This window comes from Catharus ustulatus, chromosome 4 (genome assembly GCF_009819885.2).
Source record: "Catharus ustulatus isolate bCatUst1 chromosome 4, bCatUst1.pri.v2, whole genome shotgun sequence".
NCBI lineage: Eukaryota > Metazoa > Chordata > Aves > Passeriformes > Turdidae > Catharus > Catharus ustulatus.
This window is the reverse complement of record NC_046224.1, coordinates 54,745,481-54,771,649: the sequence shown is the minus strand read 5'-3', so window position 1 is coordinate 54,771,649 and position 26,169 is coordinate 54,745,481. Positions and strand designations below refer to the sequence as shown.

The following is a 26,169-nucleotide window of genomic DNA, read 5'->3' as shown; positions in this document are numbered from 1 at the left end:
CCCAAGGACACCACCCTTGGTTCAGGAAGTAAGCAGGATTTCTGAACTCTTTCCTGTTCTATTCAAGATTGATTCAAAGTGTTTAAAGCTCATGAGAAAAGCATTATTATGGAATATCGAAGTTTGTAGTCATGGCACAAAATGGGAGTGATCTGTCTCATTTTGACATACTGGTTTTGGTTATCCATGCTGATGGCCAGCAAACCACACATGTCAGAAGCAGTACTGGGCAGGCATCCAGAGAAAGAGCTGTACTTAAGTCCCAGTCCACAGGGAGGTACCAGAGCTGCTCAGCCTATTGTACAGGGATTTGAAATGAATTGTTTGGGTTAGAGTTGTGCTTAGGCAAGAAAGTCTTGTCCTAAGGTTAGACTTTTTGGCAAGTTGAAACTTTTCCTGTCCAATGCTTAAGCAAGATTGACAACTTTTTTATTTGGACTCAGGCTGTTTTCAAGAGGATTGTTACACCAGTGGCATAATTTTTTTTCCATATAACATTAATTTATTCTTTCCCTGGTGCAAACCTCACACCATATCCAAATTGGTTTGCTTGTGTTTGAGGGTTTACAGAATATTTGAGTATGGTTTCCAGAAAAATTAACTTATGCAGACAATATCCACAGGCATCCATCCTGACTACCCATTTGAGAAGAAGTACTTTTGTTTTCATAGGGATATGTTAACAACTTGCTTATTCTTTGCAGTCTTGGTTTTACTCAAATATATATCCTAGTTGTTCCTTGAGCCTTGAGTCTATATCTTGTCATCTTTTAACACTGTTGCAATAATGACCAGACCATGTTTTATAGATGACCAAGAAAAGGATGTTCATATGACAGCCCTTCTCTTCTCACACAATGCGCTGATGAGGATTCAGGGAGAATTCCAGCTCTTCTTTCTAAAATAGCTTTCATGCTGTTGTTCAGGACACATTTTTAGCAACTACAATAAAAATGTACAGAAGTACTGGTTTATTCAAACAACATTAATTGTGGAGTCACAGCCTAAGATAACTAGTTTTGTTCAGCCTACTGTACAACTGGAACAGTACTCTGAAGGGTGATGTTGTAATCCAAATGGTGTAGAGTAGGCATAGTTATTCTTCACCTCCTTACTTTTGCTCACTGTTATGTTCTTTGTTTGCTTCCTCATGTCATATACTGCATTTAGTCATGCTGCCTACCCAGAGCTTTTTTTTCCCTTTTGAATAGCATCAATAACTTGATGTTTCTTGTATGATCCTACAAATATTGTTGATATCATATACTGTATCCCAGTATGAACACATACCATACCAACAGTGTCCTTCAAATTACTCCAGTTTGCCTTTATGATGCTGTGAAATGGGCAGTTCTCTACAGAAGTCTTCTTAAGGCAATGGAAAGCCTGACCATTTAAATTCTTTTTTTTGAGAAGTATGGCTTTGTCTTGTAATTTGTTTAGTATAATCGCTACCTTTGGATCATTTCAAAGGGGCCAGATCTAATAATTTTTTAACATGCAAGACTTTATAAGCAGATTCTTTCAAAAAAGTAGTTCTGTTTCTGAAAGGACACTTTCTTCCTTTTCAGTCTACCTACAGTAGCGAGTAAAACTGCCCCAGTGGTGTCTTTTCACACCTGGTTCTCTGCTCTTCTGCTTCTCTTACTTGCAGTCAACTTTAAAATTATTGGGGCACGTTGCAGTTCTCCATTCTCCTGAAGATGGCAATAAGTTGTCTGGTGAGCTGAGGATTAAGAATATCTGCTCCCTGCATTCTGTTTGTGACACTGTTCTCGTGCATGTGCACCTTGTGCATGTATGTCCCTGCGGAAACAAGCAGGAATGTAGACATAAGGTCTCATTTATTCTGAGTTACTGCTGGGGCAGTCAGAGACTCCTCCTGGTGAGCTGGGACTTGCACTGGTCCAGGAAACACTGGCCTTTTACACTGGTCAACATCTAAACTACTTTTCATGCCTTCGTGTCCTTTCTCTTATATCTGTTACACTGATGTTTTTCCTGCATTTTTTTGTCTCTTCATACTTCAGTATTTTTATCTCCTGATTGTCTGCCACTTCACTTTTGCAGAATCCAGGCTGCAGATGAGTATACAATCCAAGCCATACAATGACATCAACCTTGTCACTAAGTGTGATTCCACTTGAAAGTACACTGCTGTTGCCACTCACTTTTTAATGCTGATTTAACGATTTTTGTGCAAAACTCCTAAAAACCAAATAGTAAGAATATAAATATTTAATTGCAGTATAATTACCAGTTTGCAGATATTTATAATTCATAAATTCTGGAGGAGATCAGAGAATCAGGCAGGAAATTAGGAAACTTATGCAACCTTCATATATATATATCTATCAAATTTTAATCTATTTTAAAAGGACTTTTACCATACCTGAATTCACAGTTGTCCATGAAAACCTTCCTGTACTTTGAAAGTATTCTTTGTTCCTGTATTTTGAATTTAGCTCTACTGAAAATGAGTGCATTTTACAGATAAGTCTACAAACTGTAAGGGGACTTATCTGCCACTGTATTAGCTTGTGCAAATTGCACAACTTTAGCAGTAATAGTTCTGTTTATTTTCCTGGTTATTAAGTAGTAAATTTTATAGTGGATATTTATCACAAGTCATTCCCTGAAATTTTTCCTGTATTTACACAAGTCACAAGTTCCTTTAAGAGGAAAAAAAACTCTACATTTTTATGCTCAACAACTGAAGCTTTTTTTAAAATTACTTTTCAAGTGTTACCATTCATAAAAAAGAAAACTCATTAAATTCAATATGTAGGAAAAAGCCAGAGTTTTGGTACATGATACAGAACTCCAGCAGTTCTATAATATTACAGTTACTAAAAGTAATGCAATCAAAAGCTCACAAAAACTGTCCTAATATCACTTTTTTTGCACTTTATGCAGTATTTGAAAATGCAGATAGAGAACTTGAATTTGAAGAGGCCAGAGAAGGGAAGGGAATGGAAGGGAAGATGAGCACATGCTGTAACAGATGTTGCGCTTCCACACAAAAGGATCTTTCAGGAGTAATTAGAGAAGAATTACTAATAAAATCTGTTACCATATGCCTGGAATCATAGAATGGGTAAGACTAGAAAGGACCACGATGGATCGTTGTTCCAACCTCCCTGCTGAAGCAGGGTCATCCTAGAACACATTGCACAGGGTTATATCCAGATGCTTCTTGAATATCTCCAGTGAGGGAGACTCCACAACCTCTCTGAGCAATCTGTTCCAGTGCTTGATGACCTGCACAGTAACAAAGCTGTTCCTCATATTCAGGTTTCATGTCCTGTGCATCAGTTTCTGCCCTTTGCCTCTTGTCCTATTGCTTGGCACCACCAAGCAGAGCCTGGCTCCATCCTCTTGATACCTTCCCTTCAGATACTGATAGACACTGATGAGGTCACCCCTCAGTCATCTCTTCTCAAGACTGAACAGGCACAGCTCTCTGAGCCTTTCCTCATAAGAGAGATGCTCCATTGCCCTGATTATCCTTGTCAGCCTCTGTGGGACCCACTCCAGGAGCTCCATGTCTCTCTGGTGCTGAGGAGCCCAGAACTGGACACAACGCTCCAGATGTGCCTCACCAGGGCTGGGTGGAGGGGCAGGATCAGCTCCCTGGACCTGCTGGCAATGCTCTTCCCAATGCAGCCCAGGATTCCATTGGCCTTCAGTGTCCCAAGGGCATTGCTGGCTCATGAAGAGCTGTTCTCCACTGGGATCCCCAGGTCCTTTTCTCACAGAACTGCTTCCCAGCTGGTGAGCCCCAAGGCTGTCCTGGTGCAGAGGGTTATTTCTCTCCAGGTGCAGGATCTTGCATTTGCCTTTGCTGAATTTCAGACTGTTCCTCTCTGCCCATCTCTCCAGCCTGTTGAGGTCCTTCTGCAGGGCTGCACAAACCTGTGGGATGTCAGCCACTCTTCCCAGTTTTCTATTGTCCATAAAGTTATCGTTTATGTCATTCAATAAAGTTATCCTTTAAATCACCTCCTCCTACTATTTCCTCAAACCTGCCAATTCCTTGGGAATGATGGGTGGTGTGCTGTGCACTTAAGGTCCAGTTTGCCACCAGATATGTAGCAAACCTCAAGGGGAATCTCATACTAAAACAGGTGTTTTCTGCTGTGATTAGAAAAATTAATAAAACCACAAGAGTGCTTTTGTTTTACATGGCATAAATTAAATAGTCCTTTATTTCCTAAAAAGTCAAATAAAGTGGCATTTGCCTAAGTTTGGGATTAAATGGTGTAGCCAGGAAAAGGGTTTATTGATTACTGTACTTTTTACATAATGCACAAATAATAAAACTAAATATCATGTGCTTGACATGAGAAAACCTTTAGAAAAGGTGCTTCAAGCCTTAAGCATATGGAACTGCTGCAGTTGCGTGTTTAACAAGATAATTTATTTAACAGACTGTGAATGTCAAGGAGGAAGCTCTGAAGTGGGGCCATGGGTTGGTTTGTGGGCTGTTCTTATATTGGGGAAACAAAGATGAGGGGAGAAATATGCAAGTGTTGAGCTCTGTATCCTGATGAATAGGAAAAAATCAGGTTCTTTTTAGCGGCCTGTCACTAGTGCTGCAGTGCATGTCTTTGGCATGGTCCTTTCTAACAGTCTGAAATATTGCTGTACAAAATATCTATTATTAAACTGATATTTGATATATATGTTTTAATATGAAATTTTAAAAATATTCACTACAGCATGGACCTAATATTACTTGCAATTTTTAGGGGTATTTGATTCAAATTCAGGCTTAGTGTGAGTGTAGGTGGAACAGTCTTACCTCTGAAGAAAGTGTGTTCATCTGCTGCACTGGCTGTGAGGAGAGACCGCTGGGACATTGCTACCATCTGATCTTCTGGTTCCAGTCTGATGGATCTGGAAGTTGAAATGAAAACTGAGGGCTGTGGTGTCACAAACGTGTGAAGCAGCACCAACTGGTTTGGCTACCAAAAGAGGCATTCCCACCCACAGCCACCCCACAGCAGCAGCCAAAGTCTCCTTGGCATTCTGGCCTTATCTTTCATTGGGCAGTCTCAGTGTCAGTGTGGTAGGAATGCAAAGCTGCTGAGAAGGACACTGTGCACTTTATGTTCTTATTGCTGCGGTCGTGGTAAATGAAAACTGGCAGTCATGCGCCCTGTCACCAAACAATAGATTGTGTTTGGTAGTCAGTCTAAGAATGCAAGTGTCTGAGCATAGATCTTTTGTCTTTTCTACCCCTCACAATTTACTCAGGCATCCCACTCTCTGAAGGCTTTGTGACAGAAAGAAGTGTCTTGATTGTATCCCAAGGGAATATGCAGACATCTGAAATATATTTTTGCTTAATTCAGTGGAATTACTCTCTTCTTACCTACTCCTTTCTTAAGTATTTGGTAACAGCAGTTGACATATAGGCATGGGACCCTGCATGAACTTGAGAAGTGGGTTCCTAAAGCATCCTTAATGAGTGCCAGATTCAAATTGGAAAATTATTAAAATATATTAAACTTCAAACTGAACTTTAAGGAAATGTAGTTACAACTCTGGTAGGCTATAAACATTGTTTTAATTGTTGTTGTGACTCATGTGGTAGAAACAGCAGCTTAGTTTGAAAATGTTGTTCAATTTAGCTTTTGCATTAAATAATTTCCAACTAAACCAGTAATTCATCAACATTATTTAGACACAACTGAAAATTAAAGTTTTGTAATAACTGCCACCAACAGCAGATTTTGCTTTGCTTTTCCTGCTTCACTTTCATTTTTTTTCGTAGATGGATTTCATCTGGCCCCATTAATCTGGTTAGTCAGGTTCTCCAGCATTTTTTAGATATGATTTGTTATGGGACATTAAATATTTGCATAGGAAACTGCTCACATCACAGTCATCAGAATGAGCTGTGCAGCAGTGCCCTGCTGTAGGGAACAGCTATGACCTCTTTTGTGCTCAGTGCTGTTTGAGACCAACTGGTGCAGCAGCTCAATGCCTGGAAAACTGGAGTGCCCCTTGTGTGTGTCTGTCCTGCAGGCTTCCAGCATGGGTGGAGATAGATCACAGAATCACAATGGTTTGGGTTGGAAGGACCTTTAAAGCTTATCTAGTCCAACCCCACTGCCACAAGTGCCATCTTCAACTGGATCAGGTTGCTCAGGACCCCATCGAGTCTGGCCTTTAATGTTTCCAGGGATGGGGCATTGACCGCCTCTCTGGGTAACCTGTTCCAGTGTGTCACCAACCTCATTGTTAAAAGCTTGTTCCTTATAAGTTGACTGAGTCTACCCTCTTTTAGCCTAAAACCATCACCCCTTGTCCTGTCTCTAAACACCCTACTAAAAAACCTGTCCCCTTTCTTATAGGTCTCCAGTTAGTCCTAAAATGACACAATTTCTCTGGTTTCCCAGAGCCTTTTCTTCAGTCTGAAAGCTCTTAGTTCTTTTTCCACAGCTGCAGCAGAGACTCATGACCTGTCCCTCAACAATTCCTATTTTGGGAAATTACAGTCAGATAAAGAATTTTCAGTCTAGGAAGAGTGGGAGCAAGAAGTGCTTGTGTTGAGATACCCTGAACCTCCTATGGTGTGGTGATACTAATGGACTTGTGTCAGGAGATGGGGATGAGATTCGTGACTTTCCAGTGCATGAAATATTGTGGATTCTTTCTTTCCTTTATGGGAGGAATAGTAACTAAAAGATGTTATCTGGATTGCAGATCAGGTTGGAAAGTATGAGAAGTGATTACAAAATATCGGTGGTGTAACAACCCTGCTAAAGATGCTGGCAACTGATATAAGTAATCCAAGGGTGTGCTAAGACAGTGGAGGAGTTAAGAGCGTGACCAAACTGCCTGTGGAGAAGCTGTGGTCACTCAAGAAGGCCTGAGATAAGCATCAGACTCGAGCTTAGATCAGTGGAGAGACTCATGTAGCACAAACCAGGGTCTTCACTGAAGGGTCTCATAAAATAAGAAGCGTTGAAGTAATGAAAAGAGTAAGGAAATGGAAGTGAAGGCAAAACATGTCAACTTTTGGGTACAAACTAAGAAAGAAAGTAACTAAAAGTGAAAGAGGAAGAACCCTTGACAGTATTCACAAGGGGAGGGTTGGCCAGTACAGCTGTTAAGAAGCAATTTTTTACTGTGGGGTGGTGAGGCACTGGAACAAGTTCCCCAGAGGAGCTGTGAATGCCACATGTCTGGGAGTGTGCAAGGCCAGGCTGGATGGAACTTTGAGCAACCTGTCTTGTGTAATGTGTCCCTGTCCATGGCAGGAGGATTGGGAACTTTAAGGTTCCCTCCAACCCAAGCCATTCTGTGATTCTATGATTCTGTAATTCTGTTCACCTATTTATCTGGTCAGGCACTCATTAAGCAGCGGCTTAAAAATTCTTCCAGTCGAGTTCATCAGGAAAATAAACTACAGAAGGGACTAAGATAATATAGCTATGGGTGCAGTGAATTGAAATAATTAATCTGTGGCATTTTCATGCATCTTTTTTATATGTAGCAAAAATTGCAATGTGTTCATTGGTAATTTATCCAGCCAGAAAAAAAATGTTATCTTTATGTTAGATATTTGCAAAAAAAATTTCCACTTCTGTAGATTTGGCACTGAGGCTGAGATGATAATCCAGATGGCTGTAGCAGTGCTGGAGTTTTATTAGTTCATGTGCAATATTAGTAAGATTATTGGTGTTCTTTTTCTGTGTGTTTTTCTGTAAGTAGTCTAATGGAGATTTTATAGGCATTTATGAACAAGGATGAGGTCAAGTAAGACACACTTTACCCTTGCGAGCAGCCCCTTTGACTAGAGTGGGAACAGCATAATTTCTGTAAACAATGTAGAAAAAGCAGAATTAGTCCCTAATGGAGGGAATATCTCTATTAAATCTTTCATCATCTCCATATATGCTGATTTATTCTAGGAAAAATAATTAAATTCATTTAATTATTCTGCTGTCTATAAAATACAAGAAGGAATTTTACACTAAAGCACAATTTAATCTATAAACTGATGGCAGTGCTTAAGATACAATCCAGCAACAGCTCTTACAATATTTAGTAAGACTTAAACATGTAATAAATTGGAAAAAAAAAAGACCTGAAGAATAGAAGAGTAAATGCTGGACTATATTTTTTTATTTGCTCCTTGCTGATAACCAAGTGAGGAAAGAGAAAGCTTCAAGGGCAATGCAGTCCAGCCAAGCAGAGCTCCAGATGTTTTTGTAACTTTATTAGAGTCTACAAGAAAAGCAAAGTTTGTTTATCACAGAATCACAGAATAAGCTGATTTGGAAGGGAACCACCAGGGTTATTGAGTCCAGCTCTCAGCCCTGCAAAGGATAGTCCCAAAATCACACCATGTGCCTGGGACCACTTCCCTGCAGAGCCTCTTCCAGTGCCCAAGCCCCCTGAGTAAAGAACCTTTTTCTAACATCCAACCTAAACATCTCCAGGCACAACTTCAGACCATTCCCTTGGGTCCTGCCACTGGTCACCACAGTAAAATCTGAAGAGTCCTTTAACTCCTGAAACTAGAAAGTATTTCCTGATAAGGAAACAAAAGTACAGTTTGTTTCTAAACTCTGGGTCCACCACCAAGAATGCTTACAGGCAGTCTTTGCACCTACACACAAGTATTAAGTGCCTCTAGGTTTTGACTTTAAACTTAATGTTTTCACTGTTTTCAAAGTAATTAAAAGTATCCTTTTAGGACCTTCCTGTAAACACACAGTCTGAGATCTGAGTGTGGGAAATACTTTAAAGGAAACATGCTGAGAATCTCATTACAGAAATTCAAATATATATCCTTTGAGACATGTAAATTTAATAGCAGTGGGTATAATTTTATAAATACATCTCAAGATTTCTAATTAGATAGCTCATTGATCCATAGGCATTGAAGGCTGACCAAACAGCCATCTGCAATTACAATTGGGTTAATCATGTCAGCTCCCAATGAAAAAGCTGTGTAGCTGCTGCCTGAAGATTTGGCATTGGTGAGGAACACCAAGAGATCTGCTTGGCTGCTGAAAAAATGATGTTTGGAGCTCAGGGCCACTGCTGTGCATGGGGAAGGCAAGGTATGCTCGTTCCCTCTGTAAACAGGTGGTAATTTTAACAGTACGGTTGAGGTTGATCTTGGCAAACTTGTCTCGTGACAAAAGCAGAAGTAGCTTGTCTTCTTTGTATTTCCTGCTTCGGGACAGCTGTTTTGTTTTAGTTGAGCCGGGATGAAAAAACGAACAAACAAAAATAAATCACATAATTTTAAGCAATGAAGAAAACACCTTCTGATTCAAGAACACCCTCAGGGACCTTCAACACTGGAGGAGCTATAAGAGCAACTTATCAGACTTTTGACCAGAGGCCTAACTCTACAGTCCTCTCCAAAGCATTCTGTCACAGTCCTACAGCAAGTCATCCTTCAGAGTACATGCATGTTTATCAGGCCAGGTTCTGGGCATGCATGAGACCTAAGCAGGGGAGGGAGAGTGTTCACACAAAAATAATAAACAGCTCGTGCTGCTTCTTGGTTTCATCCTTTCTACTTCTTAAAATATCAGCAATACTGTGTTTTAACAGCTGATTTAGATCAGATCTCACTAACTCCTCTGAAATTACTCGGGGAAAGAAAACATAAAGCCAATGATATTTTGTGGAGTTTAGGCTCAAGTTTGGACTCAGCCTTCTGATAGCTGTTACATTGCCACCATTTTATGTACTTGTCTCAGGCTGTGGTAGGGATACTGATTTTTATAGGATTACCTGCAGCCTGCTCCTATAGTTCTCACACAACAGTGTAAACTTCTGAGATAACAGGCTGCTGCTCCTTTTTCTGTTCCTGTCCAAGTTGGGAAGGATTACAAGCCAAGTATGAGAACACAAGCATGAGAATGATTCTTTTGAGATAAGTGGATCCAGCAGAGTCCATGAAGTTATCTAAATGTGTAAATGTTGCAATCTTAGTCTCCAGAGCTTGGGGGTAGCTATTCAGTAGGTGTTTTTCAGTCTGGGGGATTTTTCCAGTTGTTTATTTTCCAAAGTTTTTCATGATGAAAGCATAAATGGTAACACTCCATTTATCAGTTGTGATTTGGTGTATTCTTGCTTTATTTTATTTTGTTTCCTCAGAATGGAGGAGTGTTTAATTAAATGCATTGGGGATAGACGTTTATCCTGTGCTCTAAGATCAAATGTGTCCATCAGAAGAGCTTCTGCATCTCTCACGTGTATAGTTCACTGAACAAACCCACTAACCATTCATCTCATAAGAATGTTCTTTAGGAACACCTTGCGTGCAAAAATAAACATTAGAGAAATCCTGTTTGCTTTCATGATGAGTCTTTCAGTTCTTTTCCATATCTATCACTATTTTCTTTGCTGTTTTCTTGTGTCACCTTTAGGGACAGTCATTCTCTTGGCATTCAGAATGCCAAGTTGGAGTCCATATGAACAGATCTGGCTCGTGCAGAAGAGAAATGTTACTCACAAGGTCACAAGATGCTCTTCAGGTCCAAGCTACACAGCTGAAGTGCCAACCTGGAGCAAGCAGGGATAGAGGAGTCATTATTCCATTATTTCATGTTTCTGTATTTCTCCAGTTTGCAGATACTAAACTAAAGGAAAATCTGGAGGTAAAATCCTCTGGTTTGTGTTCAGGGATCAGACTGGATGACCTTGCTGTCTTACAATGTAGGAGCTGGATTCATACATTTCAAAAGGTCATTTTTCTTACCTTTGACACAAAAAATAGAATCTGCAGTAAAGCCACTGTGGTGTCCTCTTCAAAAACAGAACAAATCTCAGCATACTGATATCAAGGGATAATGACTAACCTCCTAACAACCCATCTCACTTGCATTTTCCCTACTGTTATAACGAGATGCATAAGCATTCTTATCTTAAATAAAAAGCAGCTCTCTAGAGGCTGCTGGTTGGGTTTTGATTTTATTTCATTGGAAAACTGCTTTTTTACATTTTCTCACTCCCACAGTTTTGAAGAAATGGATTAGAATCTCAGTAGAAATGAGTTTGTGAAGAGGGCTATCACTGGGTCTCTCAGCGCTGTTTGTACTCTCATGGAGATCTGTAATGTTGTACAAAATGAGCAAACCCTGTGGTTGTTCCTGTGTTACTGCCATCTGGTATGTTCATAGCATCATAAAACAGTTTAGCAGAACTCTTTACAGACACCAAAGTAAAATGTCTTTCCATGCTTTCCCAAACAAACCTTGCATTTCCTCTTCTGTGGGCTTTTTTTAAGATTCCATGGAATTGCACCGTGGTGTAGGTGAGTTAGGAGGAAAGCCAGGGTGTGGCTTTTTCCTCCTCATTATTCTTGTTGCTTGGTTTTGTTATAGCTGAATGGTATCTCAGATTCAATGCTAGTCATTTGTCATCAGGATCACTATAGTCCTGAGTTCTGTTAGCTCCCTCCTGCAATACATTATCAAAATACAAGTATTTTCATTCTTTGTGCCAAGCACGAGACTTGTACTTTTAAATCCATGGTTATTCTTTACTGATAAGGCCTTAGAGAGAATTTAGTCAATCTGGGATGGCTAATCTTCTATGAAGAAATTAGAAGAAATGCTAGAGAAATCTGGAAATGGCACTTTATGCCATACTATCATGCACTTGCTCTGCTGGGTCTAAAGCTGTCCTGCTGTTTCTGCTCTGAAAAATTTGTCCACAATGGTGGTGGGTGACCATACAGAAATCTGAAGTATGGCTCTACACAGGGAATAATCCTTCTATATATGTTACTTATAAGCACAAAACTTCAGCTAGATACCTGATACTTTATTAGCATTGTTGCCCATCAAGCAGTCAAAAAGCTCTCACTGTCCCATGGTCGGCACTGTTCATACATTTTCTCAGGCATTTCTTTGGCATCTGCCTCAGAGCTTGTAGTACTATGTCATATATCTGACAATATTTCTAATGTGCTACCTCATGGACAGGTGATTAAAAACTTGCTGCTCCTCACTCATCCCAGAGCCAAGATGTATAAGAAGTAGTTGCAGACTCAAAAGCATTTAAGATGATCTAAAAAAACCTACTTCTGTCTGATCTTACAGGGTGGGAGCTTCTCTGCCTCTGTGCCCCCATATTGCACTTTGGAACACTGAATGATGATTTTGGCCCAAAGCACCATTGGATTCTCTTGGGGCCAAGAGGCTGGGCACATTGACCTTGTTAAAAACTAGTGAACAGCGTTAGTGCTCACTCTCTGGTGAAAAGGCGCAGTAAGAGCCTGCACAGGAGGCAAGGTGTAGAGGCCAATGACTCTGCTGTGACATAAATCTGGAGACTGGGAGCAGGCTTTCTGCCCAAGGACAAAGGCCAGGAACCAGTGCTAAGCCCTGCAGCTGAATGACCACGGGGCAGTAGTGTGTTTCACTCCTCACCTGACAGAAAGAACAATTCACCAGTGGGGCTTACAAACCACATGACAGACCACCCATCCCAACAGGAGGTTGATTGCAGCCAGAGGCACGGCTTGATGGTGGCATTCCTTGGAAAGCTAATTGTCAGCCCTGCCTAAGCTCAAGGCTTGGTCTGGTAAAGGTGCAATGGTTGATCTGTCCATTCAGTCACCTAAACCTGGGGGCTCTTAACCGGTGACTGAAATGACCAGGACCTTCAGCACGTCTTTCTCTCTCCAGAGGAATCTACTTCATTTTTAGCATCCTTGTCTTGTTAGACGACTGTAGTGGCTGTTGGGATCTTATGTCCTTCTACTACTGTGTTCTCAAAGTCCAGGGAAAAAATTTGTGTTTCTCTGGAACTTGCTTTTATTGCCTTCACATTTTCCAAATGTATTTGTGTATAAATTTGTTGAGTTGGTATTTTCATTTGCATTTATTTTTTAACTTTAGTTGTATAGTGGACTTTTCAATTCCAGGCAGAGGGAGCATATTCTTATTTTCCATCAGCCTGCCCACAGTAATATTATTAGAAAGCTGCGTGCCCGCATGCATGCTTCTTGTAAATGCCTCTTTTCCCAGAAGGAATTTAGAAAACTTTGTGTCTTCAAAGCCACATCTTGTCTGGCATGAAGCTGTCAGGCCTTACCCAGCTGTAGTTACTGGGCATCATGAGTTGAATTTTCAGCAGAAACTAGAATTTTTATTCATAGTGATTGTAATAAGCTAAAACAACCACACTGGTTGTGGTTTTTTCCATCATGGTACTGAATTTATACTAATTACATTATTCTGAACTGACTTTTAAAACTTAATAAATTTGATCCATGAGAAAAAGTGTCTACAATTACTATTATTGCTTTTCTTGCAGTGCATTTTGAGATTACTCTGCAGTAGCACAGAGTACTGCTACATATGGTCCACTAATCAAATTGCCTGATTAGGTGAAATTCTAGACTTTCAACAAAGTTTCCTCATGCCAATTGCAGTAATAATTGTTACATCATTTCTGCTCAAGGGAATCACTCAAATGCTTCAGCTATAATTTCATTTCTAAACTGACTGTATAATTAAATAATACAGTATAGCCAGCAGTAATCTTTCTCCATATTTAAATGCAAATTTTACCAGTTACCAGCAGGAGCCGTAGCATCCCTAATTGGTTGCAGCTAATAATCTATTATGACTAAAAAATGTTGACATTAAGGTTATGAAGTCAAGCACTTAGAAGTTAGGCAGTGTCAACATTGATATTGCTCAGGCAACTTCCATTTCCCTGCCATTTCTTTAAATACAAGTTACAGTGTTTAGGCACAAAATCATTGTTCTTTTTTTCCTCTTAAGTCCACCGCCTCATTCAGTAAACTGGTAGTAATTGCAGAATTCTTTTTAATCTTCCTCATAAACAGCATGGCTCCAGGTCTTGTTTAGACCACAGAACATTTTCATTCCTTTTGTCCTCTGTGTTTCTATGGTGCTTTTACCACTTCTGAACACTATATCCAACAGGGATGTGAGTGTCAGGTTGCCTAACTCCTGTTTTTAGGGAGTTTTAGGAGCCCAGACCCTTTCCATAGGAATGCAGGCTGCTGAAGTGATTACTAAGATGTGGGGTAGGTAAGACACTTCTGAATGGATTGTGCAAACACAAGGTGCTGAACAGGGAGATCCAGATTTCACTGGCAGGAATCCAGTGCAATTGCAATGGCAGGAATGCATCTTCTGGATGAGAAGGGCCACAGGAAAATAATTCATTTTCAACCACTCTTGTACAGTCAGATCTTAATCCCATTCTGGGTTTATAGTTGATAAACTCCCTGCTTTTCTTACAAAGTTGTCTTAAAAATGCTTACCAGTAAGAAAAGCTCAGACAATAATGAGAGCATTTTCCAATTTTGCTATTTTGAATACCATACCATACTTCATCATAGAATCATCATAGAACAGTTTGAGTTGGAAGGAACCTTGAAGATCATCTTGTGTTAATGACATTTCTGAGGGCACCACAGGGGCTATACCCAGTCTGAACCCTGGCAACCTCCAGGGAAATACACCCACAATGCCTGGCAGCAATGCAGGGAATTCCTGTTAGCCAACATTTGCAAAGTCACTATTTCAGTTTGCAATTCTGGAGCTGAATGTTTTGGTTACTCCCAAATCCTGTTTTAGGGGCCTACATCTCATCTTTAATTTCATAGACACACATTTATTTCAGCAAGTATATAGCTAAATTCACACTTTCTTTGATTTTTCAATTTGTTATTGAATAATTTCTTTCTTATCTACTAGATAATTCCTATTTATTCTGAACTTGTCTGTAGATGCATTTTGTTGGTAAGTAGAGTTAATATACCATAGAGAAAAACATGTTTGTTAGTTGGCTGAAGCATGCTGTGTACTTTTAAGAAAATGCATTTATGAAACATTTTGCACTTAAAATATTTGATTAAGCAAGGGAAACATTAACTACAGTAATGAAATTGATGTATCAATTAATAAAATCAATTGATTCATTCTGGTCATTAAGGGCCATATGCTATGGTTGATACAATTTGGCATAAAAACTCAATCTGCTTGGACACTTGAGTACATCAATAAGAATTTGTCTGTAACTTGATATGCAACTTGATATAGTAACTTGATATAGTCTGTAACTACTATGGTCTGCAGATCTATCTTAATGCACTTTGGGTTCTTAAAATTAGTCTATCTCATCCTTTGCAACCTGGATTTTATTTACTGCAACAGGAAAAAAATGCAGCCTGTTCTTCTTGATGCCTTTTTCAGACTAAAACAGATTATTCCTAGTAAACAAATTTTTCTCTCAGAACTTTCTAACAAAGCTAAAAGTCGAAGTTGTATATAAGCTGCTGCTGGGTTCAGTGACCCAGCTGATCCCTTAAACCTTACGTTCTTAAGGTGACTGAGGTAATTCTTTTTCTCAACTCTAGAAACTAAGAACTTGCATTTTTGACAGTAGAAATTACAATGTTTTCATTATTGCTAAAAGTGAAAGAAATAATACATATATGCATGTAACTATCCTCAGTTAGGAGGAGTGTGACAGTATCAATCATGAAGCAGGTTCATTTGGCAGTCAGCATTACAGTAGTTTTCTACCTGATTCCATATATAACTAAACCAAAGCACCTCTTAATTGAAAAATTTAAGAAGGCTTGTTTGTTGCATAAATGTAATATATTTAAGTTACTAGATTATTAAAAGACATGTAGAGAAGAGAAAATTATTCAAGGTCATACTCCAAACTGAGATTAATGCCTGAAAAGTATATCAGTCTGAAGCCTGCTGACTTAATCACTTTATTCCATTACTGTATACTTTGGCAAAGTGAGCCATGTGTTTGCCATGCATACAATCAGTTTACAACTGGAAAGCATACCAAATATTGTTTAAAATTATAGCAGGTAGATGCATTCATACATTCTAAAACCGAAGTTTGTTTGTCTTTAAATTGCCTATTAACAGATGAGAGCCAAAATAATTCTTTCTGACAGCCATTTCAGCTGAATGTGGGTAAACTGTTTAGCTTGAGGAAAAAGTATTTGGAATATTCTAATTAACAACTGAATGTCTGCAGTGATTTACGGGCAGCTGGATTCGAGTGTGGGTACTGGATGAAGCCAGGTTGGTTCTGGCGTGCGCTGCAGCACTGAGAAACAGGAGCCAACGTTGGCTTTTCAGCAGATTACTCTGAGATCACAAAATTGTAACTAAAACATCATTTGCCCAGTGCTTTGTTTTTGAAACTGAGGTTGGGGCTAGTCCAGATCTCATTGAAATGTTTTAGGATTTTTGCCACAGGTTTTGGGCAATTTGCCCTCTTTGAGTTCAGAACACATAAGAACTGTTTTACAGTTATTGAGCCCCCTAAACATTCTAGTTCATTGTCTTTTAAATATTTCGGCACTACTATCAGCAGAATCATTTCCACAAAGTCAAATTTCTTGTTTTTATAACTTCCTGCTATTTACTTTATTATTTTTGCTGAGCTACCCTGACTCAGTCTTGCAATGCCTTCTGTTATATATCCAACTGAATGTTTTCCAGTTTAGGGTTAGCCATGAAAGAGCATTTATTTTTTAAAGTCATTCCACATGTTCCCATCCTTTGTTTGCACAGCTGTAAAAGAAGATAACTTAATGGAAAAAAATAGTCTTTCAAGCAAGAAAGAATCATCTTCCAAGACAGCTATTTCACTTCCTTTGTGCTCCAGCAGCATCTATAGCTTCATTATTAGTTTCCTTGGGCTTCTGAAATGAAAATCAATGTTTTCCTTATTATGTGGCATAGATTAGGTTTTTGGGTTGATGTTACCTGCAGATCTGTACTATGTGAGCACACAAAGTATGTAATTTATTGACAGCTGGAAAGCCATTTTGGCATTACTACATTTTAACATTGCTAGTTGTCACCATGTTTCTCACGTGCTGTAAGACAGCAGGAGACCCTAAGAAGAGAACAAGATTTTCACATGGAAGGCAGCTGTGTGGATCGCTTATTAACTGGAAATGATAAGTTATAAAGCATAGTTTGATATTAAAATAATTCAATTTCTCTTCAAACACATATTTTCTTCTGAAAATAAAGAAAGTGAGATTTAGCAACATGATTGTCAATTTGTTGTTGAATAATTTCTTCCTAAGAAATCATCAAATCATTCTTCAATGAGGTTTACAGGTACAAAATAAAACTAATTTAAACACATTCTAATCACAGAACTGAGCAGAATGAATGCTACTATATGCAAGCCAATAGTGTCTGGTGGAATGAGGTGAAGCCATTGATAATTTTTTAATGTCTATTCTCATATGTGCATGGAGAAAATACCATAGCCCAGGGAACAACTAGTCAGGAAAAATCAGCATCTGGACAAAGACCATAGTCTTTGGATCTTATAGTTTATCGCAGCAGATGGGAAAAATCTGACCCAATCTAGTTCTTTGAGCCTCACTGTGGCAACCATGATGTGATCTTTTAATTTGCTTTTCATTAGAATACGTAGACTTTATTAATCACCTTTTTTTTCCCTTTTCTAATGTGGTGACAGTGCTGTCAAATGTATCAGGAGATGTGTCAATTCAGATAAAAACTGCATATAAACATTTTCTGGTATTTTCCAGTCAGTGACGTATTTTGTTATTATACCAATTTTCTTCGCAATCTATTTGAGGTCTAAACAACCTGAGCGTGTCTAATTGTGTACATAATGTTTGCACATTTCTGTGTGCAGTGAATGCTGTCGCCTCAGGCACGGCTATGTGAGGACAGGGCTGTGAGGAAGTTTGAATGGGGGTCTGAAATATCATCAGTGCTCTCCTTCAGCAGATGCCAGCTGCCCGTTCCTGCCCTGCTTCCCAGCTGCTGCACTGTGCGTGCAGCCAGGCACTGCACACCAGGGGCTGTGCCCCAGCACTGTGGTCTGGCTTTGCAACATCTCATTTTCTGTACCCATGCTGGAAACTTCCCTCTTTGGGGAACAGGAACTCCATGCTGCAGGCACGTCCCACTGAGGGGCTGAGCAGATGTTCTTGAGCACATCAGTTTTGTACTTAGGAGAGCACAGTGTTCTAGTCACTTATTTTTCTCCCTGGAAGAAGAGGATTTGGAACTTAGAGTGTTTTAAAATTCTGTGAGAGACAGTCAGCACTCTCACAAAACTCTGAGGGAAGTGAGAGGCGATGTGATTCCCATAGCAGAGCAGCAAAGCCCAGGGATTCCAGATGTCATCTCCTGGCTTTGCATTCTTGATTGCTCATGAGGTGCCATGTTCAGTGCCAGGGCCAAGATCTTGTCCTTAACAATGTCTCACAGGCTTGTTAAATACCAGGTACTATCAGTTCAGTGTCGTAAAATCGTCTTGACTCCTCAGAATAATTTGGTGCCTATTAATTTGCGTGCAGGCGATTCACAAGCCAAAAGAATGCTGTGGCTCTTTTTCACCTCTGACTATTTTTATATGAGTGGAAATCAGTGATAGCAAATACACAGAATTTCTTTGTCACAAAAACATGGGCATCTTCAGGCATGTTTGACAATGTCCTTATTACAAGACCAAGCCCAGTGGTCTTTTCAAATATCAGCTTATCCAACATTTTTGTGGTTCTCTTGTCATTAATGTTTTTCAGGGCAGCATCTTTTTTCACTTCTGGATACTGCATTTTTTTCATTCTCAGTTCTCCTTAATTTACAGATTAAAAAAAACCTGTTCATCCCTACTGCATGTGCTTTGGACAGCTTCCATTATTTCACTATTCAGACCCCAAGGAAAGGCTTAATTCTTTATATTTAATTCATCTGTATATTTCTTACAAAGGAAGAGCTTCCATGTCAATCAGTAGGCCATAGCCTCTCACCTATAGCAATAGGTAGAGATTGCTAGTAGTAGTGTTCATTAAAGCCTTTAAAATTGAATTATGCATTGATCTTACAAAACCATCCACTGCCAATACCAATTCACGAATGAAAAGACTGGACATTTTGTGTTGGCTATCAAGGAATTTTGGGGGTCTTTAATCCAGTCAGAAATTCTGGCTCACCTGTGAGAAAGCAAAGCTGTAGAGAAAACTCATTTTAAAAATCACTGGTAGAATAAACAGCAGGATTCATCTCCCATGGCCTGGCCAAAAGAATGGGATATATATAGGTTATGAAGAAGTAGTGTGGGATTAACATGGGCTTCTTAGTACTTTTGTATAGGCATATTTGAAGGAAGGTGTGAGGTGTTGACAGCTCAGTTCAGTGTCCTGCATTGAAGAACATTCTCCAAGCAGCTGGAAACACCACTGATGTGTTGGCAGCTCAAACACCACAAATATGTTTTTGGACAGTAGTTTGCACATTTTCAGTACTTAAAATTTTTACAGCAGCATCTTTTGAGAGAACTAGATCAAAGACCAATTGGTATCCTTGAGCAGACACCCAGAACTATGACTCCAATAGAAATAAATTAGGTTAAGTGTTTGTCTTTTGTTAAGACAAAAGCATGTGTTGCCTGGATTGCTTGAACACAGAATTTGATGTATCAGTCAATTAAAATCAGAGTGTGCTGGCACAAAGCCGGTACATTTCTTTGTTCCCTTGCACCTCCTTTGCTTTACTTGGCTGGGTGATAGAACACAAACATCTAGCCTTGACTCAAATATTAACAGGAGTGATAACATTTCTGAAGAAGATATGAGTAAACTGAACTATTATTTTAATATAAAATCTCAACACACTGGCCTTTAGACATAACTATGAGAACACTATGATCAGTCTTGCACTCAGAGGAAATTTTGTCTAAGGGCCCAGAGCTCAAAAGCTCTGCTAGGCCAACCTTGTAAAGTTAATGCCAGATTCAACATGGTCTAAATTGTTCCAGGATATTTCATTCATCTATACTAAATAATATCTGATGTTAAAGATCTCCCATGACCTCACCTGCCTTCTCAGGAGCTCTCTTCTACTGTTCTTGTTGTTTAGGAGGTTTTTCTTAGTGTCTAGCGCCAAACTTTTATGTTGCAATTTTTTCCCCTCCATACTTAAAACTGGTTTTGCCATAATGCTGGAGGGGAGGTAGGAGAAATAAATTAAGAGTTTTTGGGTGTATAAAAAGCACTTTGTGTGGGTGCAGGTTTTTCAGGCAAAAATAAAGCTGATTTTTTATAGTACTGTTTTTGTATTTTTGAGAGACTAGAACAGTCTCTTCCAGATAAAAACTGCACAAATTGACACAGCTGCCCTTGCAAATCACTTTCAGAACAAATCTTGTCTGAGTACCCATTCAGGTAGTGTCAAGGCTTTGTAATTTTGGATTCACACGAACATTAATCTGTAATTAACTTGAGAGAAGTTCTTGGCTATTGTCTTATGAAAGGTGAAAGTGGCAGGTCCCTTTTATGTAAGTTATTCCACAGGGACAATGACCCAGGGACTCTCTTGATCATTATTTCAAATACAAATGTGTTAAGATGTTAAATATAGACACAATTATAAAGTTTCCATGACATTCACCGTATCAGGAGGAGGGTATTCTGGACAGACACCCTGATGCAGAAAAAAACTGTACTCACATATGAATTTCACAAGGATGTTTCTGACCAGCCCCAGATCCATCGGGGTTTGGGAGAATTGGAATTCTTCTTCCTGTGAATGCCATATTTCGACCTTTAGTTCTGACTAAAGGGTTTTCTAGACCAATGATGGGGGTGTGGTTGCTTAGCAAAAAGGCCACTTTAACTCCTGATTCTGCAGCTTAGTAGCTGAGTCTTCATGTCTGTGTCCACACCTGCATGTTTTGTGTAGTGACACACAGTTTCAGAGCAACTGTTTATACGTCAAAGCAAGATGCTTGTATTTCTACTTTCCTCTGCTCATTACATGTGGGCAGAAACATTGCTTCTTCTGTGGGTTTTCAGAAATACTTTGTGTCTGGATATCTTTGTGAATAAAGACAGAGAATAAAGAATGAAGGAAATGCGGGCAGATGTCCATTACACTGACATTGAGAATGTGTATTTCTATTTCCCCTTCTCCCCCTAGTCTAAGCTGAATTGATTAAACCATAATGATACATATGTTCATCAATTTTTTGGTAGCTGCTGAGAGGTGCTTGTGTTTTCTGAGTCCTCATGTTACTGTCTCACCATGTGATTTTTGAGTGTTCTTTTTTTTTTAATTCTGGGAAATGTTTCTGAAGATCTTAATGCTGTTGAGAGCTCACAAACCTTGATTATTCAGTTGGGCAGACCTTTGGGTTATGGCTCTAATATTTCACAAAAGATTCATGGACTTGCTTTAGTTTTTTCCCTGGAGCATTTACTACCTCCAGAGCAGAGATCTGAAAACCAAAAACACCACCTGGAACTAAGTCCCTACCGAACTCTATGAAAGAGTATTTAAACAAGAATTTTCTGCTTGGAGGCCTTGAGGGAGTTCTGTTGATCTGTAATCTTGTCGTGCTCTTTTTCTCAGTGTTTTGACATATCTTCAGCCGGTATAAATGAGCATCACCAGTGAAATAGAAAAGCTTCTTAAAACCAACCAAAAAAAAAAAAAAAGCTTAACTAAACCAAAATATAACCAGGCATATCAGTTGTGTTCTTCCTGGCATTGTATCTAATGGGTGTTGAGCTATTCTAAAAGGTTAGATTAATTATTTTAGAGTTTGGAGATCTTATTTTAGTATTAGAGTATTTTTTGGTAGGTTGAGGCTATCCTTTCCAGACAACACTGGAATTTAGGTACCTGTATTATCCATGACCCTTCCTCAGTGCAGGACAGCTTAACTAAGATACCTCTGAGCTTTAAGGATCTAAAAATAACAGATGGGATCCATCTGCTGCCATGCATAGGCAGGAAGCAGCCTTCTCCCTTCAGCTACTTGATGTTATCTTCAGCCTCAGGATGTTATCTGACTTCTCCTTCAGACACAAAAATAGTTGTGGGAAAACAAAACTTTGCAAATACCTTGCAGCAAATATAGAGCTTCTGTAACTTATTTCCAGTAGCTTTATTAGGATGAATTTGTGTGTTATGCGGTGCTTGATTTGGTAGTCAGTATTCCCAGCGTGCTTGATAATGGCTTCATGCAATAGCATATTTGACAAAGTCATTTTTAGTTTGTGTTGTATTTTCAGGAAACCAATTCAGTTTCCAGGTTGTTCGTTTTTAACAGGCATTGATGAAATGGGTGAGGAGTAGCTGAGGCATTAATGCACACTGAAGGTGTAGGTGTATTTTTAGGTATGAGTGAATGTTACAGTATCACAGCCTATATAACACCCATTAAAAGCCTTGTGAAGAATTCTTTGTTACTGTTATTTGTTCTTGCCTGACCGGTACAGCCGCATGAACTAGGGTTATTTGCACAGCTGGAACCTCTTCTGGTAGCCTTATTCGTTGAAAAATAAACTTCTGCTACAATGTCCAAAGAGTTTTTGAAACACTAAATGACTAGTAAAATACTAGTAAAGGGATGCTGTTTGCATCACTGTAGGGATGCGTCACTGTAGGGATGCATCACTGTCAAAATGTTCTCCTAGCATTACGTTGTCATCCTGGTGTTTCACTCTCTTCAGCCACCTGCTGATTGTAACTGAAGTGTGACAGACAATTGTTCCATTTCTGAAACACTAAACAAGGGCAATAAACTGGTTCTCCACAAAGCATTACTTTAAAAAAAATTAAAAACTATAAAAACCCATTAAAAAAACCATACCACAAAAAAATGCTAAAACATTTTAATTTTTTATGTTTCATTCTAGTCTTGGAACTGAACCGGGAGGTTATTCCCACTTACGGAACAGTGCCAGACCAGCAAAACCTTCATACTCCTGAGTGGGTAGGTGCCTGTTGACTTTAACTGTGAATACCTGTAAAATTTTCTCTTGTAGGTGTGTAACAGTCCAGTCCAGAAGACTAGTGTTCCTTTGCATTTGCATTCCATACAGTTCATCTTTGTGATTAAATCTGAGTTGCTGTTATCCCCATTTCCCTGAAGTTACCTGAAGTCATTGACTCAGCTCTGAAAGTACAGGTTGACACAGGCACTGGACTCAATTGTGACCGATATAAACTCACTATAAACTGATATATATGCACATACACCTCCTCACTCTAAGTAGTTTTATTCACAAGTGTATAGGCTTTCTGTGTGTGTATAGAAGAATAAATAGTTCTGAACACACCCTACATATAAACACACATGCCCAAGAAAGCTCAAAAAAGCATGGAGATACCAAGAAATTCCTTACTCCAGAGACTGAACTGACAAGAAAGACCTAGAGGCGTCCATTCCCTTTGTCCAAAGTTAGAGATTCCCAGCTCACCTAAGATTTTCTGCAGCTAACAGGCTGATAGCACAAGAACCCCTGCCTCAGATCTCATAGGAAACCAGTATCCAAAGTAACTGGAAATTAGTTTCCTTCTGGGAGGTGGACACTCTCACCTCCCTTGACCCTGTGTTTTGCAGCAAGGTGTTAATTTTAAGTTGTTTAAACACTTTTGAAGCATGAGGTGCAACCAAGAGCTTCCATTTCCCAATTGAGTGCCTAGATGTGGATGTTATAAAAGTCCTTCTTAGAGTCTCCTTGTGGTTCACTGACTTTTTATTTTTTATATACATTTTTGTGAAGTGAAATAACATCAAAACAGCTGGAATGTCATATACCTTGTTGTTGGAAAAGTCTCCTCTGAACAGTCTTGATAGAATGAATTTCCACTGAAAATTAAGAGTAAAAATCCATTTTAATTTTGGTTACCCATGTTCGCCTGAAATTGTAGTTTCTTCTCAGTTTTAGCAGCATCTCTGCACTGCTCCTTCCATGTCAAGTTCTCCCTGTTGATCAATAGACAGTTTCAGTGGGTTGGAGGAGACAGAAAGTTAAAATTGAGATCTGCTGAACCTCTGCTAAATGAATTCGGGCTAATTGTAGCTAGAAACAGAAACTGAAGAAGAAGCCGAACCTGAAATGGTTGAATAGAAAGGAAGTGCCTTTTGTCCAAACTTAGATCATGCTTTGCAGTCAGAAGTATTCTGGAAATTTGATTTGATCTTGCAAGTTCTTCTGAGGAGCCAAAACTACGTAAATTATTGGCTAATCAAAACAGCCCTGTTCTTCTTTTGGTGTTTAATTACAGTATCATATGCTGAGTTTACCACAAGATCCCTGCCTCATTTGGCACATCAATAGTACAATTATCTCCAAAAAGCCAAAAATCTGTGAGGATATTGTTTGTGGTACTTCAGAAAGCTTTCAATGTGGCAGGAAATTGCAGCGAAGGAATGAAAGGCTCTTACCACTAGAAAAACTGAGTTTAGTCCTAGATAATTGGACAACCCGTGCTATAGGATTTTTGTGCAAGACTTGTAAAGTTGCAGCCAGCTTTTCTTTTTGCTGAGTGCCAAAAGAGAACATCCATGGCCCTGTTAGCATTTGCAAGAGAGTGACATATGGACCTGGAATTGAGTGTGTTGCTCTTTGAAGAGAGACAATTGCTGAGCTCACTGGAAAGATGTCACTGTCCTGCTGTATAAAGCTGTCACTCCAAATTTAGGAGACAGTGAACAGGTTTTGGCATAGATGTTTAGATACCTTACATGATGACCATCAAAATGAGAATTATACTGTTGCTTTCTGTAAGACAGTCACCTGGTGAGGATGTCTTAAAATTAAGTTTCACAACATTCACAGAACACTGAGATTCTATGAGGAGAATACCAAAGACATAGTCAGAAGGAAATCCCTATTTTAAGCATTTGTGCTATTTTAATGAGATGTAACAAGAAAAAAAAACTACAAACAAAAACCTAACAAACAAACAAACCACAAAAAACCCCACCAGACATTAAATAAGGAAGATAATAAGGAGTATTCCATAGCTACTACATGGAGCATAGAAATACGGCATGTGATGCTACAATTTGATCATGCATCATAAACAACAAGTACTAGGAATACAGAACTGCATGGGCAGCATTAATTAAGCCTTTTCCACCTCGTGTTTCATTTTGCAGTTTATCTGCTTTGTAGGTAGATAATCTGAACTGGCATGTAACAATGATTTTTTTTTTTTTTTTTTTTTTATTTTTTTTTGGTGAATGTATATCTACAGAGAGAAGTTTAACTTCTTCAAACTTTCTATTACTGCTGTCCCTCACATACAAATTCTTGTATTCTTGAAGCAAGAAGGCTTCTGGGAACTTCAAAAGAGTGAATTTCCCAGCTCTTGCATCCCAGGAAAGATGGGAGTTGCTGAAAAGCAGGTTTTCAGTGAGTCCATTCTTCATTTTCTTTAAAAGTAAGGCCATTTGGTCTGTCTCTAATCAGGAGTGACTGGAATTCCTCCTGCAGCCAGCAGCAACCTGACGCTCAGACAGGAAGTCAAGTGGGTGTCTGGTCCAAACTTAGCTCAGGGGACAAGGCATCCCAATGCCTGGCCAGTTACCAGCTGCTTTCTGCTGGCAGAAATGCATGACTGTAGTGGCACCCCATATTTTTTCTACTTGTCTTTAGTCTCAGTTTATTTCAGTTTGTTACATAGCTGGAATTCTTTTGTGTGTTGAGGAAATGAAAAATAAAACAACTTTCTTCTGATGAAGTGCTTGCTAATATTCACATTATTACTAAAAAGAGAACTAAGACAGTGCTCTGTTGTTATTAAAAAATCTGAATAATAAAGGAAAATGTTAAAGGCACAATAGTTTTATGGCCCTCCGGAGACACACCAACAATATTATGCAATATGCAAATAAATTTATATCTTCCACTACTATTTTATAGATTATATATATCAATATAATCCAGAAATAAATGCTTGTGTTGGTCTTAATGTCAGAAAGTTGTCTCTATTGGTTGCTCAGAACCTAAAAAAAAAATTGTTTTATACGGTTGTGGTAGAAGAACTTTGTATTTCTGTATCATTTTCTTCAGATGATCTCTAAGTCCTTTATAAATAATTATGTTTCCTGATGCCATGGTAATTTAGTTTGTTTTCTTTTTATTTATTTGTTTTAAAGTTTCCTGAAGCAGGCAGAGAGAAATAACTGTGCTCCTAATTAGGCACTCTGAAATTTTCCCCTCCATAAAGCCCACAGCTGAAGTGCAACTGCAGATCCCCCTGTGCCTGTCTCTGTGCCCCCATGGGAGGAGTTTTTGCAGGTGCCTATCAGCTGAGGCAGTGTTACACAGGCTCTGCTCTGCTCTCTTCTTTCCCAGTACTGATTTATTCACTGGCA

At 39.1% G+C, this 26,169-nt stretch overlaps 1 protein-coding gene across 2 annotated transcripts in view; it reads left to right on the top strand.

Moving 5' to 3' along the window:
- ANO6 (anoctamin 6) overlaps positions 1–26,169 on the top strand; it is a 79,086-nt gene that overhangs the window by 11,753 nt on the left and 41,164 nt on the right. For both annotated transcript variants that reach the window (XM_033056872.2, XM_033056871.2), the window contains exon 2: positions 22,697–22,773. Coding sequence is in view for 1 of the 2 variants with exons in the window: in XM_033056871.2 (XP_032912762.1) it covers positions 22,697–22,773 (77 nt within the window). In the remaining variant the exon portion in view is untranslated. The remainder of the gene's footprint in view (positions 1–22,696; positions 22,774–26,169) is intronic.